Source organism: Eptatretus burgeri, chromosome 15 (assembly GCF_056783735.1).
Source record: "Eptatretus burgeri isolate ZD-2024b chromosome 15, Ebu_testis_v1, whole genome shotgun sequence".
In the NCBI taxonomy this organism is placed as follows: domain Eukaryota; kingdom Metazoa; phylum Chordata; class Myxini; order Myxiniformes; family Myxinidae; genus Eptatretus; species Eptatretus burgeri.
The window spans coordinates 40,139,757-40,159,588 of record NC_140975.1 but is presented as its reverse complement, the minus strand read 5'-3'; the positions used below and the strand labels follow the sequence as shown (position 1 = coordinate 40,159,588).

General features: G+C 42.6%; 1 protein-coding gene across 2 annotated transcripts in view; it reads right to left on the bottom strand.

Moving 5' to 3' along the window:
- The window catches only part of LOC147012000 (transmembrane prolyl 4-hydroxylase-like), a 79,256-nt gene that overhangs the window by 27,387 nt on the left and 32,037 nt on the right, over positions 1-19,832 (bottom strand). For both annotated transcript variants that reach the window (XM_085858005.1, XM_085858004.1), the window contains 3 exons: positions 16,375-16,471; positions 14,316-14,481; positions 7,035-7,229 (listed from right to left, as the gene is read on the bottom strand). In XM_085858005.1, the coding sequence (XP_085714131.1) occupies positions 7,035-7,229; positions 14,316-14,481; positions 16,375-16,471 (458 nt within the window). The remainder of the gene's footprint in view (positions 1-7,034; positions 7,230-14,315; positions 14,482-16,374; positions 16,472-19,832) is intronic.

Here is a 19,832-nt window from a genome sequence, read left to right as displayed (position 1 = left end):
TTTGCTCATGGTGGTGGCAATAGCTTGTCGACTCTTCACGGAGGACATCATGGGATCTTTGAGGTACACCAACAAATGCTGGCAGGCGGGACGCAAGTTTAACGTCCATCAGAGGGACGGCACACACGTTGATGAATCACCCTGCCTGTGAATGACAGTGTTTCCAAAAACAAAACTGTCGAGGCTTGTATGAGAGCTAACACAGAAACGCACAACAACAGGAGCAAGAGACCAGAGGGGTGGAAGAGGGAAGTAAAAAAAACAGTGCGAAACAGAGACATGAGGAGATCTGTGGAAGGGAGAGGGATGGGGCGGGGGAACACGGGGTAAACAATATGGACATTACAGGGACTTTCAAGAAGGAAAGCAGGGAATTAGGAGGAGGTGGGTTTGGGGTGGATTAACGGGGGGAGAAAAGCTCGTAATTTTGGATGGGGGAAGATAAGAGATGGTGATGAACAGCTGTTTTGAAGACCTGGAGTTAAGAGTGATCCTGAAGAGAGTGTGAGAGTTTGTTCCAAAAGCGGGAATAAAGAGGAATTAAAGCGTGAAGGTGAGCAGTGATTCTTGATTTTGGTAGTTTTACCAGAAGGGGGTTGCGGGCGGACCTTGAGCGCCCTGCAGAAATATGGGGGGGGTTGGGGGGGGGACTTCTCATTCAGAGTCGGGGGGGCGAGGCTGGAAAGGAGACGGTAGAAGACAGAAAGACCACCGACCTGCCTTCTGTGAGAGAGTGAGAGACCCAAAGACTCAGCCTCATCATGTGAGATCCCAATGATCCTACATGCCCTGGTTTCCACAGCGTGAAGCTAAGAAAGATGAGAAGCGGGAGCACCAGCCTAGAGGGGAGAGCAGTACTCCATCAGGCTGCCAACGAAAGCTTTGTATGTGGTCAAGAGCTCAGGTGTGCTAAGGAAGGACTTTACGCGACAGAGGATTTCCAGTCGGTGACTGGCTTTAGAGGCCAGCTTGGAAATGTGGCTTTCCCAGGAAAGATCATGCGAGATAGTGAGACCCAGAAGCTTGAATGAAAGGACTTCAAGAGTATTGTTGTGAAAGTAGATGGTGGGGGGGGGGGGTTCCAAACAGTCCTTTCGGAGAGACATCGTGAGTGTGTGAGATTTGTCAGGGTTGAATGACATGTTCCACGTGTTGGACCAGCTTGCGACTTTTATCGAGATCTGTAGAGAGTGAAGAGGCTGCTGCTTGCCGATCTGAGGGATGACAGATGGTATGGCAGAGGGTGGAGTTATCAGCAAAGAGATAAAGAGGATTTTCCAGAGAGTCAGAGAGATCATTGATGAAAACCAGAAAAAGAACAGGGCTCAGAATGCTGCCTTGAGGAACTCCAGCCTGGACAGGAAGAGGGGATGAGAGAACTCCATTAAAGGGCCACACGTTGACTGCGACAGGAGAGGAAGTCTATGAGCCATGAGTGAAGATGTCCTTGGAAGAGAGTTTGGTGAGCAGGGCAGGGTGAAAGTTTATAGCTGGGTCGGGATTGAAACCCAGACTAGACAGCTTCGAGACAAGTGTGCGTACCTCAAGGTCATACTGACAGCCCTCTACTTTTACCTAAAGAACACACATGAATTGCAAGAATTCTTCCACAGAAACCTGCTCTCTCATGCACAAATTCATCCAATTTCATCTTCCGTTAACCTACCCTTCTTCCCATCCATGGTACACTGAATCCTGTGGTGTGGCTGTTGCTTTGAAACAGCTTGCCCTCACCTCCTGGAAGGCAAAACCTGATTGAAGGACATCTCAGATCATTCCTAAAGCCTGCAGCAAGTGTGCCCATTTTTAGGAGAGCCAGCAAACAATATCTGTCGAACCTCAAGAATGAACTTTCAAACTTGTCTCCCTCCACTAAAACCTGCTGACGCATTGTTAAGTCTGTCTCGGATGTATTCTCCCCTTCCATCACTTCAAATGGCATCACAGCCGACTCCACTCGTGAGAAGGCCGAATGTCTCAATTGTACGGTTGTTTCCGAATCTTGTGACCCCAACCCCTCACTCTTGGTACCCTTCCTACCCAGTTGCACACAACTGTTCAGATCATCCCTCATCCAAAACCATGATATTTTCTACCCACCCCACCAAGCTCACCTCTTTCTTTCATGAGAGTTTGCTTCTGTATCCATCTTGTCCACCCTATGCATCCTTCCATAAATCCCTTCTTTGTCCAAGTCTCCCTCTATTTTGTCCCTTTGTCCTGATGTTGGTGCCCCCCCCTCTCTCTTTTTACTGCTCCTTTTGTTCTGTTGCATCCTGGTCCATCATTTGTTCCAACTCTTCCACGAGCCTTGATTTGTCGACAAATAAAGAAGAAAGTAAACATTGGACAAACATTACAAATAGGGCTCGTCAGGAGTTCAGATGGGAACTCTACAGACCTCCCAAAACAAATATGAAGCAATAAGTTGTTTCACTTTTACGTTAAGTGCTTCATGCATGTTTGTAGAGACATGAGTATCTCCTGAACAGAATTGTTGACTAGTGTGCAGCAAAATGTACAGAAGTACTTCATTATTGACAGAAGATCGATCCTGCCATTAAACTACTTCGAATAAAAACTAAATTCCTTAAAAGTTTTTTTTTTTGAGAAATTTATATTTGCATAGAAACCATTTAACTGTTGTGGACTGTCAATAGTTTGAATCGATAGGTTTGAGAGATATTGAAATTAGCAAGAATTGCATATTTATTAATTTAATTGGAGCTGAAGCTTCTACTGATATGATAATGAAATAAGACATATCCATTCGCTTGAGCTACTTTACTGTGCATTGGCTCCACTTGGAGTTTGCAGGAACTCATGACAATGATGAACATAAGAACAAGAAACAGAAATTTGTTTACTTGCAAAAATTATACTGTTGGAATTGATGGTGACAGATATCAAGATGTTAAGGAGTACGGCAATGGAGTAAGCATATTCACAGTGTATTTCTAGCCTGGTGTTGGCTTAACGGTTAGGATGGCTGGCTTAAGGTCTTCGGGTCTTGAGTTTGAGCCTCTTGTTTGAACTTTGGGATCAGGACACTATGTGTGATCTATCATTTGGGCCTTAATGACAGAGTACAAGGTACTGGGTCAGTTTCTCAAGGTAATGTTGGTATCGAGTATTTTGCTAATCCAATCAGAAGGAGACCCAGAGGTCATGGGCATCGTAGTCGGTGTTGTACAGCTCCAAAAACAGAAATTTTAGAGATCACTGATAAACAAAAGTTTTAATGAAAAAAGGATTTCATGATTTTTATGTTCTTCAAAGGTCATGTTCCAAACAAGTCTTAGCCAACATTCTCTGGAATTTAGCAGGTTCATATGACTTGTGCTCGTTTTTGATCGAAGCTTTTTGGAGCAAGGTTCTAGTGAAGAAGTCAACTGCCAAAGTTGATAGGATCCACGAGTTCTTAGTTTGTGATTTTTCCAGCAAGCAGGTAGATAGGCTTCAGCTTCATTTTATTTCTAGGGATACTCGTGTAGAGAGTATATTACCAGATAAAATTAGGGAGCGAACCCCATTGAAGGATTATTTCACTTTCACCAAGACCAAAGGACAATCCTCATTCAATTATGGTAAATTTCTTAAAACTCTTAGTATAGATATAGTAAAAGACATTTTAGAAACTGACTGCATGTTCGTCTTCCCCATTTTATATGGTCCTTGTGGACACGTAGTTTCTGGGGATTTGAATATAATTTGTAAGAGTGAAATTAGGAATCTGATGAAAATGAGAGCGAAATATAGAGAACCAGTAACTCAACCTTGGAGCTGCATTCGGTCTTCAATTGTGGATTCTGTCTCGAATTTTGTGAACAAAATGTGCTCCAAGTTTAAGTTATCTTGTAAACAGTTTTAATGCATGGTTTAACAGAGTTGTAGAAATCCTGGATAATAGGATTAAGTTTTTCAGTAGTCGGAACTTGCTTTCATTGGGTCAGTCTAAACCAGTGTTGAACAAGCCGGGTGTTTGTAAAGACATTCAGGATCTCCATGATAGCTATGTGATAGTTCCAGCGGATAATGCTGTTAAAATATATGATCTCTCAGCATCAGGAAGTTTTAGTTAATAATTTCGGTATTAAACGTAAAGAGGTAAATCTTTGTACGTCTCAACTTTTCTGGATTCCTAAGCTTCATAAGAACCTGTACAAGTATGGGTTTATAGTGGGTGCCAGGCAGTGTTCCATCAAACAATTATCAGTTATAGTTAACTCAGGATTACAAGTTGTTCGGGAACAGTTCAGGAAATATTGTTTAGCAATTGAGAAGCATTCTGGTATTAACACTTTCTGGAACATTAATTCTTCTTTAGAGTTCTTAGATAAAATTAGATGCCTCAATATCAAGTCAGTTGAAGTTTTTGATTTTTCAACTTTATATACAAATTTGGATTTAGTACTAGTGAGGGATTCACTCTTCAAAGTGATTGACAAGGTTTTTAAACTCTTTTAGTACGTTTTTTTTGTATGAGGTTTGATAGAGCATTCTTTTCTAAAAAAAAAAAAAGTGTTCAAGTATATAAATGAATTGAAATAAAATAAAGATTGCAAAGGTTGTATTAAAAAAAAATTAATTCCGGAAGTTTGCTGCCATTGACACAGTGGCTATTACACCACCCTATCTAAAACATTACAATCGTTCCTCTTGCTTGTTGTTTGTGTCCTTTGTGACATCCTTAAAAAACAGTAAATTTCCTGAATGGAGTGATTTTCAATTTTGTTTGACTGCCAGGCAGGAAGACAGAGTAAAAATAATATCTCATTCCTCTTTGCACATGTGCGATCAGGATGAATTCAGAACCAAAGTACTGCTAAACTACAGGTTCATTTTCTGGTTTATGATCCGATTTGCGTTCAAAATATAACATTCCATTGAAATCAAGTTGTTCCTCGATCATAAACTGACATTTGTGGATGGATGGACGAACAGACTAACAGACAGAAGTGAAGCAATTGCTTAACCCCACTTTTCACTCCACATGCATGGGGTAATAATTGGATGTGCTGAAATTGGAAAAAGCAATGAGATGAATCACAGTCAATAGAGAGGAAGTATGACACAGGTCTCAACCATCCCTATGCCCTGTGAAGCAGTCTATCCATCCCCATCCTCCATCATCAGAGTCCTTTGGCATGATTATTACAGGTAACAAATCTCTTTATTCCACTGCGTTCACATGCCAGGCATGTAAAACTACCGAGGGTGGTGGGCTTCTGGGGAGGATGTCAGAGAGATCAAGTTGCGGTGTATCATTTGGGAATGTCAAGACCTCTGACCTTGATTTCGCAGATGATGGTCACCTTTGCGGAGACTTTAGATATCCTTTTGGGGGCCCTCGAGGTGCTGAAGGAGCAGTCTGAGCCACTGGGATTACAGGTTTCCTGGGTCAAAACTAAGATCCAGGCTTTCAATGACATCTTGGATGCTGCTATCTTGTCTGTACCTGTTTGTGGTGAGGATGTTGAGGTCACAGAGAGATTCACTTACCTTGGCAGTGATATTTCATGTCTCTGCTGGCTGTGAGTCAGAGGTTAATAGACGTCTGGGTCGGGCCTGGGGAGTCATGGATTCACTGGATCATGGGGTGTGGCGCTGTCGGTACCTGTGCATGAGGACGAAAGTCGAGTCTTTAGGTGCTTGGTGCTTCCAGTCTTGCTCTACAGATGTAAGACTTGGACTTTGACCATGGATCTGAGACGGTGACTTAATTTCTTTGGTGCCAGGTCTCTTCGGAGAATCCATGGCTATCACTGGTCGGACATTGTGTCCAACGAGCGGTTAGTGAGAGAGACTCAAATGAGATTTGTTGCCTGCATAGCCCGTGAGCATCAGCTGCGGCTGTATGGACATGTGGCTCATTTTCCCGACACTGATCCTGCTCATCAGATTATCTCAGTGAGGGAGTCTCGTGTGGAGGAGGTCAATGGGCCGACCACATGCCTCGTGGTTGCAGCAGGTTGATCGGCATCTCAAGGAGATGGGGATGGGCCAGGCATATGCCTGGGGGATGGCCAGACGGAGGCCCCTGGAGTACCGGCAGAAAGTGGACGCAGCGACGTGGTGCTCGGCAAATGCCCCCATAACTGACATGACCTGTTCACATGCCCTTTGTTGTCATGAGTTAATGGAGGCTCTGAGTTGACTATTGCCAATTTGAATGTACAGTAAAGTAGCATAAGGAAATGGACAGGCGATTTTAATTGCTCTGTGATGTACAGTTCAAGTAGCTCTCGCAAAAATGGTTCTATTTGAAATTGGAGGTATTCCAACTGGCTGTGTTCAAATTGATGAAAAGGATCGACATGGACTTTATTCACATGACTGAATTTGAGGTGAAAGGTGCTCAATTATTGAGATTTGACTATCCTTACTCTAATTCACGGACTGGTGTGTATGGGCTTGTTTGTTTGTAGCGCTACTCCTCCTTCATTTCTGGGCTGATTACATTCAGACTTGCTACATAGGATTAGCATGATCCCAAATAGTGCATAGGAGTGTTTTTATCTTTGCCGTTGGTCTTAGGGGTGAGGGGATAGGAGAGGGGGGTGGGGGGGGACCCAAATTATCTATATAAATGTGTATCATGTAGCGCCACCTCCAGGGGTGGGAGGGTATTACAAGTCCCACCATTTACAGTGCAGTATTCCTGTCCCCATGTTTTCCAGTGAGGTGTTTTGAATAAGCAGTCGGTATGTTTTTGTGCGTGCCCGTAACCTTTTAAAAATTTTTTTTATCTTGTGGAGCGATTGAGACAGCTGACAGTTGCCTATACACCGGCCAAATAAAGGTATGTGTCAGAAGACCATGTGCATGCTTGGAACAAGATCACCCAAAGGGTGGGTACTCTACTGGTAGTATATAATGCCTCTACTATGGTTGTACATCATTTAAAAATAAATAAATAAAATCAGGCTGAGAAAAAAAATAAATTCAGCAAGATCCATAATAAACCACAAAACAACTATATTAACCAGTCATCGCTATTTTTGATTGGTCTACGAACTATGCATGCTCCCCACCGTGGTGGGGCCTGCTCATCTTGCTCCCATTGCTTGAAATGGGTCGGGGATTCACAAGGCGGTGGTTTGGGAGAGCCCTCCATGCCTTCCACATCTCCATGAGTGTGGTACTTTGCCCCGATGTCAAAGCGAAGGACCTGCAAGGCCTGAGGTGGCCCAACAGATGTTGGAGGAAGTCGAGAAGCACGTACAAGTCTGTGGTTTGGAAAAAGCAAAGAGCCAAACAATTTGAACACAGCCACCAAAAACAATAAACGAACAAAAAGGCAAGAAAAACAACATGTAATTGAGGATCAGAAGACCCTCTTGAGGTCACAATAAGCACTTTTATTGAAATTAATGAATCCTCAGGGAGAAGTTGGTAATCTCAGCAAACATGACCATCGAACAAAACAATCCCAGAAAAGAAGACCTGCCAGGAAACCCTCAATATCATAAAAACACAATAACACCGTCAAGAGAGAGTCTGAGAATGAGGGATTCTGGGATCAAAACAAAAAACAAAGAAAATTTAATTACGACAACAACTATTTCATACAAAATGGTTTACCTTTTCTCAAATAACTCATCTGCAGTCACTTAAAATTAAACTGAAAATATATTGGGGTTTGAAAGACATTCGGAATTGTTCATATTTAAATTGGACAACTTATCCATTTGCACAAATACGACTGGATGAAAGATGTCATGCATCACAAAATAAGAACGAGCTTTATTATGTGTAGAATATAGTTAACTTTATTCATTAATAAATGGAGAACAAAAGGGCGGTTAACCAGCCCTGGCATCTGCCACTTGACGTATCAACACGACTTGCATGACAACCAGCAAGACAAAGATCAATTTGCATAAGCTCATATTTGGTTACCAGAAAAATTCATACCTCCCCCACCCTCTCCCCTTACCAGTCAGTTACAACTTCCGTCCCTTTCAGATTAAATGTATTTGCGAGTAACAGTGCAAAGGGGCCATCTATTAATTATGGGAAAATATGGATGAAATTTTGACCTCCTCCACCCTTGTACATACCAGTCTGAACACACACACACACACACACACACACACACACACACACACACACAGCTTTGTCTCCACCATTTATTTGATGCTTCCTGTTGTCTATGATTATTGAAGCTTAGGCCAAACAGAAAGTGTTCGACATTGGGAATTATATGGAAAGAAAACTAATTAAATAAAACCTTTTTTTCATCAATGTATAATTCTAAACCTTCACAGGTGTATTCTGTACCAAATAGCAGGACCTCTCCTGCCTTCACAAATGCAGGCTTCACCATAGAATTCCCACCCTCCCCAACAAGGATGACTCACAGATTCAGATTGTTAAGAGTGATTGATGCATGAACATATTGTTACGAATTTCGCCCGCCCGGAGTGCGATCGGCCACATAACTCGAATCGCGAGGCGTCGCTCACCGGAACGGACAATTCAGTCGTGACCCTCCTGGAACTACTGCCAGGAGCCAGTCACGGGTGGGGGTTTAACCTCACCACAACCCAGTCTGCATTCTACTCGCGCGAAATAGGGTGAATCGCCGAATGTCGATATACCTAAGTAACCGCGTGGGTAGCGTACCGAGGAGTTGTACCATGCCGCAGGTCGACTTCGGACACGAACCGCTTAAGCGGCTCGTTCCATGCTGCAGGGATAACCAAGCAGAGTTATCGTCAACCTCGACGGTTCAGATTATTTATTGGGTGTCTACACCCACTACCAATCCCTTACGTGATGCAAGATGGAAATGTCAACCAGAGGAAAGGACGCAACGAAACGGGAAACAGTTTGACAAGCACTTTTAATTCACACTCAGACAAGCACGTATGTACAGTTATAGCAAGAATACACGTATACAGTCAAGGCAAGGAAACAACGCAGAGTTACAACCGAATAAAAAGGAAATTATTTTTCAGCACACTTATTCAGGTTTACTTTCAAGACTGGTGCCACACACACACATTTACACCAAAAGCAAAGAAAATACAAGCCACCCTCACAGGCAAGGAGGCAGACAGGTCCGTGGACCAAATGAACGTGGGACCTGGGTGATCGGCCAGGTCCACGAGACCGAAGGGGTCTTACCCACGCCCTCGTGGCGCGATGGCGGGCTAGACGCAATGTCCGCGTAACGCGCCTGACTCCGTGCCCCTGGTATGGTCGGTGAGCTCCTTTGACGTGCGTTGCGCAGGCACGTGTTGGTCAGCACCACGGTTGGGTTGGGGAACGGACGGGGTTACCGGCGCTATCTTAGCGCGGATGGGGGGGGGAGAATTGTTGATGCTCGGGGTCGGGAGAGGGGAATGGCGGACGCTCCGTACCGCTAGCGGGGTCTCGGGACCGCACCGACTCCGGCGAACTCTCGCCCCCGAGTCATCTTTTGCGTCCCTGCTCCACTCCGAGACTCGTCCCTCGACTTCCACTCCGAGCTCCGTCCCCGTCCGATCCCCGCAAAGCACACGACTTAGACTCCACGACTTCCGACTAGCGCCACTTTCTGCACACACAAGCTGCGTTGTGCTCGCATCTTTATAGACCGGGGGAGGAGCTTGTATGCAGATTCGCGGATCAAAACGCGCTCGGAGGCGGGGCCACACCGCCCGACGCTCGCCCATTGGACGGACAAAAAGGGGCGTGAGCCTCCCCTGATCCGATTTCCCCTCCTAAAAGGAACGCATTCACAGCGGGTTCGGAGGTGGGGCCATGCCACCCGATGCTCAGTCATTGGATGGAAGAAAAGGGGCGTGAAGCCTTCCTGATCCGCTTCTCCTCTCCCGAAAGGATCCATGTGCACTCGTGGCTCGACGCGTTCGGCAAGAATCACCAAACGGGCCCTGGACAGCACGACGTTCGGTGTTGACAGGTGGTGTGGTTGTTGGTTGTGGAAGGAGAAAGGCAAATGGTGGTGGGGGGTTTGCTGTGGTGGTTTGGTTGTTGGCAGGCGTCGTTTGGGAATGGCGGTGAAGCGATGTTTGCGGGATGGAGTTGTGGAGGTAAAGAGGCGAAGGTGGTGGTGTTTGAGTTGTTGGCGGCTTAATGGTCCAAAATAACGATAGAGAAAGAAAAATGGCGAACTCAAAGCGTCGCAGCCCGGATGAATCACACGTATTCCCCCTAAACAACAGGTGTGGACTAACTATACATGAACTTATCGATATATCTAACCTGAGGACCTTTCTGGTGTATTGCAAATTTCCACAGGCGTAACAATATACACTGTAGAGGAGGTGCTGCAAGCGAATGTGGGATGGGGATGAAAGATACAAGAAAGCTGCACGACCCATTTCTGATGCATATAAGATGCAAAATGCGATGCAGAGCTTTACTACTACTCAGCATGCCCACAGGTGGCGGATTGTGGAATCACCTTCAGTGAAGGTGAGCTGCATAATACACAGGGGTTACTCTGATGAATAAGCAGAGGTGGCAGCACCACCAGAATGTGGTGGGGACAGCAGGTGACAATGCTTCCGATTAAAAAAATAATCACATACATCCTTTAACAACATTGCAACACGGCGAGTATAAGCTACCATTATAATACACCAACTTAGCCCCTAATCATGGGGAGGATGGCCCACCACCAAAACCATTAAGTTAAGGAGGAGGTGATTGGGACCATACTCTGTGCAGAGCTTTGGTGCTGCTTAAGCAGTCTCCTTGGCTATTGGGCACAATCCTGGAGGGGTCGCCACTCCGACACAGTATACCAGCATGCTGGCACTCATTTTGCTGACCTCGGAAGGATGACAGGCCAAGTTAACCCCACCTGGTATTAATTCAACAGCTGAGCGGGATTCGAACTCAGGACTCTAGGATCCCAAGCCCACCACCTTAACCATTAAGCCAACACCAGGCATATATTTAATTCCAACGGCTGTATAGGCAGACAAAGGCTGCGGAGGAATGAGATCTCCAATTGCCTTGGTCTCCGTGCCATTGTATAAAGGTCCTGTTCTGTTAAGTTCCATGTGGAAGCTGGTATGCAGTGGTTTCTCCATGACAAAGAAATCACGCAGATGCATCTTCTATGGAAACAACATCCTCAGTAGATTTTTTTCCCCAAGTAATTTGGTGATCAGCTAGAGACAACTAATGCAAGATTTGTGAGGTTTGGAAGCTTCTTTTCATTATCTGGCAATGAAGGCGGCAGTGAGAAGGTCTTGTAGTATTGGATGAATGGGAATGCCTTCCAGAAGCTGTAATTGCAACTGAGCAGCCTTCTTAAGGATCCACTCTATTGACCTCATTAGGGACAGGGGGCGAGAAAAGATGCTCAAATTATAAGGATCTCAGCAGCTTGAAAACCTGTGATGAAAACAGGAGGTGGAATGGATGCAGGAGATATAATGCATCGTGATCACCTCAACAACCACCCAGGGCCACCCTTACAGCTTGTAAACACATGCCCGAATTGTGATGGAGTCTGCCAATTCCAGATCAGCTTCATCAGTCATCTATGGACTCACAGATAAAATAACCATGGAAGAATATCATCCTCAAATGGAGGGAAAGCCAAAGAAGGAGAAGAATGTGCAAATGGATGATAAAACTAGTGAGTTAATATAACACATTACCCTGCACAGTCTTGAGAAAAAGGACAGTGAGAAGGGTCTTTTCAACTCTTCCATTGCGTTTCCGGGCACGATCTATATTTCCTACGAGCTGCAATTTTGTCGAAATCTCGATATTCCCCAACGGTGAGAGCACGAGCGGAAAATTTGATTGGTCGAGATGGCGTACTATTTTGTCCAGGTAGTGTACTAATAAACTGGAGGTTTATGGACATTCCAACAAGGAAATTTGTGTTTTACAGTCTTGAAGCATACCACTCAATTGAAATTTAATGTTTTAAATGGTGTCGAAAAACAAAACTTTTTTCCAAACTTTACCACCATCGATGCAGTCTTTTATCCCCACCCACCTTATTTAACACATTAAATGAGTTATTTGTGCCTGTTCTTTGTGTCCTTTATGACGTCCTTATAAACAGCAAGTTTCTTGTTTGGAATTATTTTCTATTTTGTTTGACTGCCAGACAGGCAGACATTTTGTTTGACTTAATGGAGTTAGTTCGTCGAAGAAGGTCGAAAACCCGGTTCGATTCCCACAACTTTGAAAATTTGACCTTTGTGAACTTTAAAGGTCAAAGGTCAAGGATTATGACCTTTGGTGCAAAACTTCCTCCGGAACATTCCAGGAACAATAGAACGTCATATAGGCTATATGGCATTTCGCACTCCTCGGATTATTCATACTTTGATGAAATCAGCGTAAAACCAAACTTGAGGGGGGCGCCACGGGCAAGGTGTTTGAGATAGAGCAAAATGGTTTCAAGACTTTAGGTGGGGAATGACCTCAAGATTATGTATAAAAAATATTGTCATCCTAGCTCTCAAAGTTTGGGCGGTAGTCTGATTTTTATATCAAAATTCGAAATTTTCTAAGTTCATGTGACCTTGTGACTAAAATGAAAAAAAAAAAAAAAATCGAGCTCCGTGGGGCTACGCAGGTGCCATTGGGCTAACCAAATACCGAAACCCCTGCCAGATTCGACAACCCCCTCGGAGAAGATGGATTTTTATGTCAAAAGTGCAATTTTCTAAGTTCGTGACCTTGTGACGAAAATGAAAAAATCGAGCTCCGTCGGGCTATGCAGGTGCCATTGGGCTAACCAAATACCGAAACCCCTGCCATATTCGACAAACCCCCTAGGAGAAGATGCAAATTGAAATCGGCTACCCCCTAAAAACACAATTCGCAATTTTCTAAGTTCGTAACCTTGTGGCCTTGACCTTGGGACGAAAATGAAAAATCGAGCTCTGTGGGGCTATTTTGACAGGTGCCATTGGGCTAACCAAATACCCAAACCCCTGCCAGATTCGACAAACCCCTCGGAGAAGAAATTTTTTTATGTCAAAATTTGCAATTTTCTAAGTTCGTGACCTTGACACTAAAATGAAAAAAAAAAATAAAAAAAATCGAGCTCCGTGGCGCTATGCAGGTGCCATTGGGCTAACCAAATACCGAAACCCATCAGATTCGACAAAACCCATAGGAGAAGATGCAAATTGAAATCGGCTACCCCCTAAAAACACATGTTTTTTGGGCCTGGCTCCGCCCATATTGGGCGGACCACGCCCATTTTCAGGAAAACACAACTAGATCATGATATAAACCTCCCACCAAAATTTCATCAGGATCGGAACAAAACCCACGGAGCTATGCTCGGGACAGACAGACAGACAGCAATAACGAATATAGTGGTCACTTATATTTTTCGTGAAAATATTTTTTCGTGAACCAACAGAGGAAGGTGGGCGACAGTCAAAATAAATACATCACAACTGAAACAAGAAAGCATCTGAAAATGCAAAGCCTGTTTGCAGACTTTGTATTCAGACTTCTTCTTCCGTATGCCAAATTATACCTTTGACCTTTTGACCAAATGCACAATTTGTCGACTCTATATTGTCATAATAAAGCCTTTTGGAAAATTTGAAAACATGAGCCCAAATGATAATTAAAATTTTTGGTCAATTGGATGAAAATTGATGATATGATTTAATGTCACGTCAACCTTTGACCTTTGACAAAATTATTAATTTGATTTCTTTATGTTCTTATAATAAAGCTTTGTTGAAAATTTGATGTCAAAAGCTCAAATGGAAAAAAAAGTTACGGCTTACAAAAGCTATGCTGGATGGTTTGCCATCCCAGCAGTAGTTTGGGCAGGAATTTGGAATTTGTTCATGACGCCGGCGAAAGCTCGCCGACTCTTCACAAAGAACACAGTGGGGTCTTAAACATCCACCAACTATTGCCGGTTCATAGTCAACAAAACCTCTGCCATTAAATCTAGACTGTGAACAAAGCATCTGAGACCTGGACAGCTACGAAGAGCCACCACGTCACAAAGCGAACTCACTTTCACCTCAACTGTCTGATGAAGATCATGAGGCAACCAAGGTGAAAGAGGCCATCTTGACCCAACTTTGCTGAGAATGGCACCTTATCCCACTTGACGTGAATAACAACTGAGATCAAATCACCAATTATTTTTACAATGACTGTTGAAGAACAAAATTCCCAAAGTAAAAATCCAAATCTTAATACGGTTTTAAGATCCTTACGAATTAAAAAAAAACAATCAACATCTACAGAGGAAAATTAACACAAACCTCCAGTACATATGGTATTCGCAGGGCCAATCCCAATATTAATGCGTTTGCTTAGAGGCCAAAGAAGAAAGAAGCAAATGTCTTCACCTGGTCCAGATTGCTTTAAGCAGTTGGTGTGCATCAGCGCCGAGCTGGAGCCACGTGCTTCGTGCATACTTTTCCAAAGAGCTGTCTTCTTGTGGCCAAACACCATTCAGAACAGTCCACAGTTTGCTTGGGGTTAATAACAAAAACGCTTCTTGCCCCACACAACCTGCAGTGTGGACAAACCACTCTAAGTAATGCAGGTACAATGAACAGGTAACCACATGTCTTTTCTATAAGCTACCAAAAGTTTGATGAAGCATAGCTTGATTTAATGTGAATTTGAAAAAGGTCAAGCAAGAGCTTTAAGGTGAGCCAAGGGAATTGTATGCAGATGGAAGACAGACAGGTCCATGTGAAGACCACGTCAGAAGAAATATCAGCACACATGCCAGTGGAGATTGACAAAAAGTAGAATAAATTACGAATCATTCTCCATGTGTATATAATAAATGATTAAAAGATGGATTTGAAGAAGTCCATCAAAATTAAATAACCCACAAAATAGGTTGAGGTCCCAAATGATGTTGGAATATAATTATCATGGCCTCGGCGGAAAATACAAAAGCAAATCACAATCAGTTTGTAGACAAGCCCACTTGGGGGAGTGGGGTGTTAAACCTCTGTTTAAGTCATGATCCCAACATGGTGGAGGAGGTGGTGGTTGGAGAGCATTTTGAGACAAGTGACCTTAACATGGTGTTTGCAACTATATTGCTGAGATGTGGATTTTGGGACAGTAGGTTAATCAAATGAAAGACCAAATGGCAAATACCGCATCGGAGTCATCAGGAAGAACCTAAATAAGCAAAGATGGAGTCATCAGGAGGAACCCTGGATAGGATTTGGGTTTCAGCCGTTTCACCATGACCCTCAAACCCATAAAGGCACAGTCAAGTGAACCTTACAAAAATATTTTTTCTATCATTTCTCCCTACACAGATAGATAAAGAAAGATTTCAGGAAGGCAAACATTGAGGGTACGAGGAGAGAGTGAAGTGCTCTCGATTTGGAAAAGTTAATGAGTGAGCAGTTTGCATTAGAGATACGGGCAACCTTCATGGAGCAAATGTATAGGGTGCAGAGTAGGTATGTTGCAGTTAGGTTTAAAGGTAGGGGCAGAGAAACCAGGGTTGATGAGCAGGGAGGTTATAAGTGTTACTAATGATAATCAGTTATACAAAAACAGGACTGGAATTCAATTCATATATGTAGAGCAGGAAACAGAGGCTAGTTAAGAAAATAACTCGACAAGTCAAAAGAGGATATGAAAAGGATCTAGCCAAGAATAAAAAGCAAAATAGCAAGATATTCTTTAAGGATGTGAGTGGTAAGGAAAAGATTAAGAGAAGTGTGGACCCCTTGAGGAAGTGGTGGATGATGAAGGTGAGATGGCAGGCTTATTAAATTCCATTTTTGTGTCAATAATTACACAATAACTGTCAACATAATTAACAATAGGTGAAGGTATTTATATTGGTGGTGAGCAAGGGCTTTTCGAGAAGATTCAAATAGTAGTGGAGGACATGAAGAAACAATGAGGTAAGCTTAGAGATTATAAAGCTCCAGGGCTGGATTATATACACCCAAGAGGTTTAAAGGTGGTGGTAGAGCAGATATCTTTCACAGCTCACTGGAGCCATAGCTCATTTGACTCCCAGATTCACAACATGAATATAATAATATGAAGATAGCTGCTTATTGGATGTTGAATACTATATATACACACACACACACACACACACACACACACACACACACACACACACACACACACACACACACACACACACACACACACACACACACACACACACACACACACACACACACACACACACCATTACAAAATACGACAAAATGTAGATATTAGCCCATCCTACAATTCCCCTAATTAATTGTCCCCTTCCTCGCACACCCCCCTTTGCAATCCCCAGCAAGAAACATGAGCACTTGGTATAGTCATTCAAAAGAAAGTTATTACAATGAAGAGATAAATTATTGAAAAATAAGATACTAATTGTTCATTCACAAGCGACTCATGATAAACATCCAAACTTACCATGCACATCGGTATAAATTCCGAGGGTATTGTATATCTGCAGCAGTTCCAATGATGTCAACCACATGCCACTGGTCAGATGAACATGATCACAAACCTGCACACACCGTAGCAGTGCAACTCCGCAGGAGAATTTCTAAATTCTTAGCTCACCACTAACAATTATTCCGAAGCATGAATAAAACAGGAAATAATTTATATAATAACAAAAGAGAACCCCCAAATTTAAAAAAAGACCATCTATGTGAGTATGTTATATATTATTTCCGAGTTTGTGGTTTCGTGTCGCGCTATCTTCGACTTTGTTCTGCGCTCGAGTAATGTGATATTCGGCTTACATTATCTCAAAGACCATATGAGGTGCATGGTACAAAAAAAGTAAATAAAATGGTTCTGAAACAGTGAAATCGTATTCCACTTACTGCATTAAAGTAAAATTACTACTGATACTCTGCATCAGTTCCTTTCTCAAACACACCCACCCCAACATGTCACGCAGAGCGCGGGTTATGCTAGTATTGTTTGATTGACGAGTCTGCTGTAAAATGAAAGCATAAATTGTAAATGCTGCTGTTGTTTAACTGTTTTCTCATTAGTATTGTTATGTGGAAGGGGTTGGGATCCATAGTTATAATGTAGTAAGATTATAGTAGGCTAGTGTGATTCATGTAGCGTATATTTACTCTTGTAAACAGGGAAATTGTCAGAGTAAGTTATGTTGTTAAACGTGATGATGAGGAGGCAGCATATATAATTTATAGACAGTACAGTAAACCCTCAAATATCGTGGTGAAAAGGTTCCTGGAAAATTCCGCAAAATTTAAAACCACAATTGTGGAAACCAAGGGCCAATGGGAAAAGGGTGTTTCGGTTCCTGGGCTTTGAGAAAATACAGACGAAGATCGACGGCAGCCAGAAATAAACATTACAATTGAAATTAACATGTAAATATATATATATATATATATATATATATATATATATATATATATATATATATATATATATATATATATATATATATATATATATATATATAGCATGTAAATTGAAATAACTATGAAAATACAATAAATACAGGGTAAAATGAACAAAAACACGAGAGTTTTACCTTTTTTAATTCATTACAAAACAGCGAGGTGAGTGAGGGTAAGAACATTACCTACTCGCACTGTACTCTGCCATAAATAGAAAACATAAGACTGAGCTCGGGATGATGCTGTTGGAGAGGGGAGGGGGTGGTGAGTGGGCGAAGGGTGAGTGCAGAGCGATGAGTGGGGAACGGGGGAGTGTGATTCAGCAATTGGAAGAGTAGCATTAGCTTTACGACGAAGTCGCCTACAGCATTTCCACATAGAATGGCAAGACTATGATCAACCACCTTCCCTTCACCCAGAGCAGATCTTCCCTGCTTGAAGATGAAGGTACAAGATGGCATCGTCTTCCAGAATAACCCCATCTTGGTGTTAAAAAAACTGCTCTGGCATAAATCCCTGTGTCGCCTCAATTAGTTTCATGAGCTGCGGTCGAGAATGTGTGTTTGAGAATGAAGCACGGGAATGGGGGTTCAAGTCTAGGTGTCGAAAAATAAGGGTTTGGGAATAAGGTTCGAATACTGGGTTGGAAAATGAAGGTTTGGGAATGAGTAAGAGAACATGGGGAAGTTTTGGTACCTACAATCATTGATCCTGTAGTGGTGGCCCACAGATGCTGCATTTTCACCTCGACCCAACCAATCTAACAACTCAATATTTTTGCCCAAAGTCATAACGTTTCTCTGCCTTGTGACACAACTAATTTTGTCCATCGCTTTACGTTTGGGTGCCATTAAACACGGTGTGCGTGAAATACAGGGCTCGTAATGTGAGATAATCGTACACACATGGGACACAAACAATGACTCATCTCAGCCCAAAAACCATGATTGGCCGAAATGAAATCCCGTAATAACGAAATAGGTCAGAACACAATAGGTTGCCCACAATTTGTTGAAACCAACAATATTTGAGGGTTTACTGTATAGATATAAATAAGATTGTAAGTATGAAAACCTCACGTTAGCAGGCAGGACAAGATGAAGACTTGTGGCTACAAAAAGGCGCAATGGAAGTGCTTTAATCTTCAACACCGCCACCGATTATTAACTATTCAGCCGGTGCGAGCAAGCCATGGTGGCAAAGTCGGCTGGAGAGCCTTGGAGAGGGGTGGAAGCCTTTTTATTGGGGCCACCTCACAGGACAGCTTGGAAGATAACACCTCACACAAGCAGCAGGCAGCCAATCGTGGGACCGGCCGCAGGTGAAGGCGGTTCCAGAGTCAATGATGGTGACAGCCGCATTTTCACACAAGAATTGGATCTTGGACTTCAAGCTAAACATCTTTCATTGTCTCCTGCTCTGCTTCGTCGTTGGGACAGGGAGAACTGCTCTCTGAAGATGTGGGTGCCTTCTCACAATCCATCGCTTCTCCCACAGCACTCCTACCACCTTTCTGATCCCTGAGCTTCCCTATATTATACTCACAGTAGCAAAAGTAACCCTTTACTTATCGTCACCTAACATGAAAAATAATTTGAAAAGTTATTTTTGAAGGGCTGATCACTAACTATTACGTATGCAGCCTAACGGATATTAAATAATGGAGAATCTTTTTCAAGTGCATGGTTAGATATTTTCAGTGCAGAACGATGATGTGAATGCCATCTATTGACTATTTTGTCATTGTTTGGTATTTTTTTTGATAACAATAACAATCTTACAATTTTATACGCCTGCTTTTGTTTTCTTTTCCATACCCAGAGAGAACAAAATGTGAATGTGAAACAAAGGCTAGTTTGATTGCTTATGGCATGTAAAATTAGCAGATAAATTTTCAAAAGCAGCAGTTTGATTGGTAGCCATGAAATCTACTTTTGAGTAAGTGTGAAAATGGCACGGAAAGCAAAAGGCAAGTGAAATAATGGATTAGAGATCATTTATTTAATGTCCAACTATTCCCATACCAGCAGTGTTATTCCTGCCTATATCAGTTGGTGCACGCGCTACTGGATAGCTTGATTCATGGACATGAAAGAAGACATCACAATACGTACTTCACAAGTACTTTATATTCTGCGACATTTTGAGCAATGAATCATATTGTAAGTGGAAAGTTAAAAATTCACCTGGACTTTTGTTTAACTTACCTTGTATATAACCTATACGAATACAGGTAATCACCACCATTACTGTGCCCCCGATTATTTATAAATTTCAACATACTTCAAGTTTTATGTTGAACAGAAATTTCATTATCATTTCCTGTTCCATCCCTTCCCTTATCTAACTTGCCACCATTGTGATTTTCAGCAGATGCATTAAAGCAAGAAACACATGATAATGAATATTCGTCAAACGCTATACAAGACAAACCCCCTCAAAAAGTATGAATGTGCATACATTAGGGGCCTTTCAAAAATT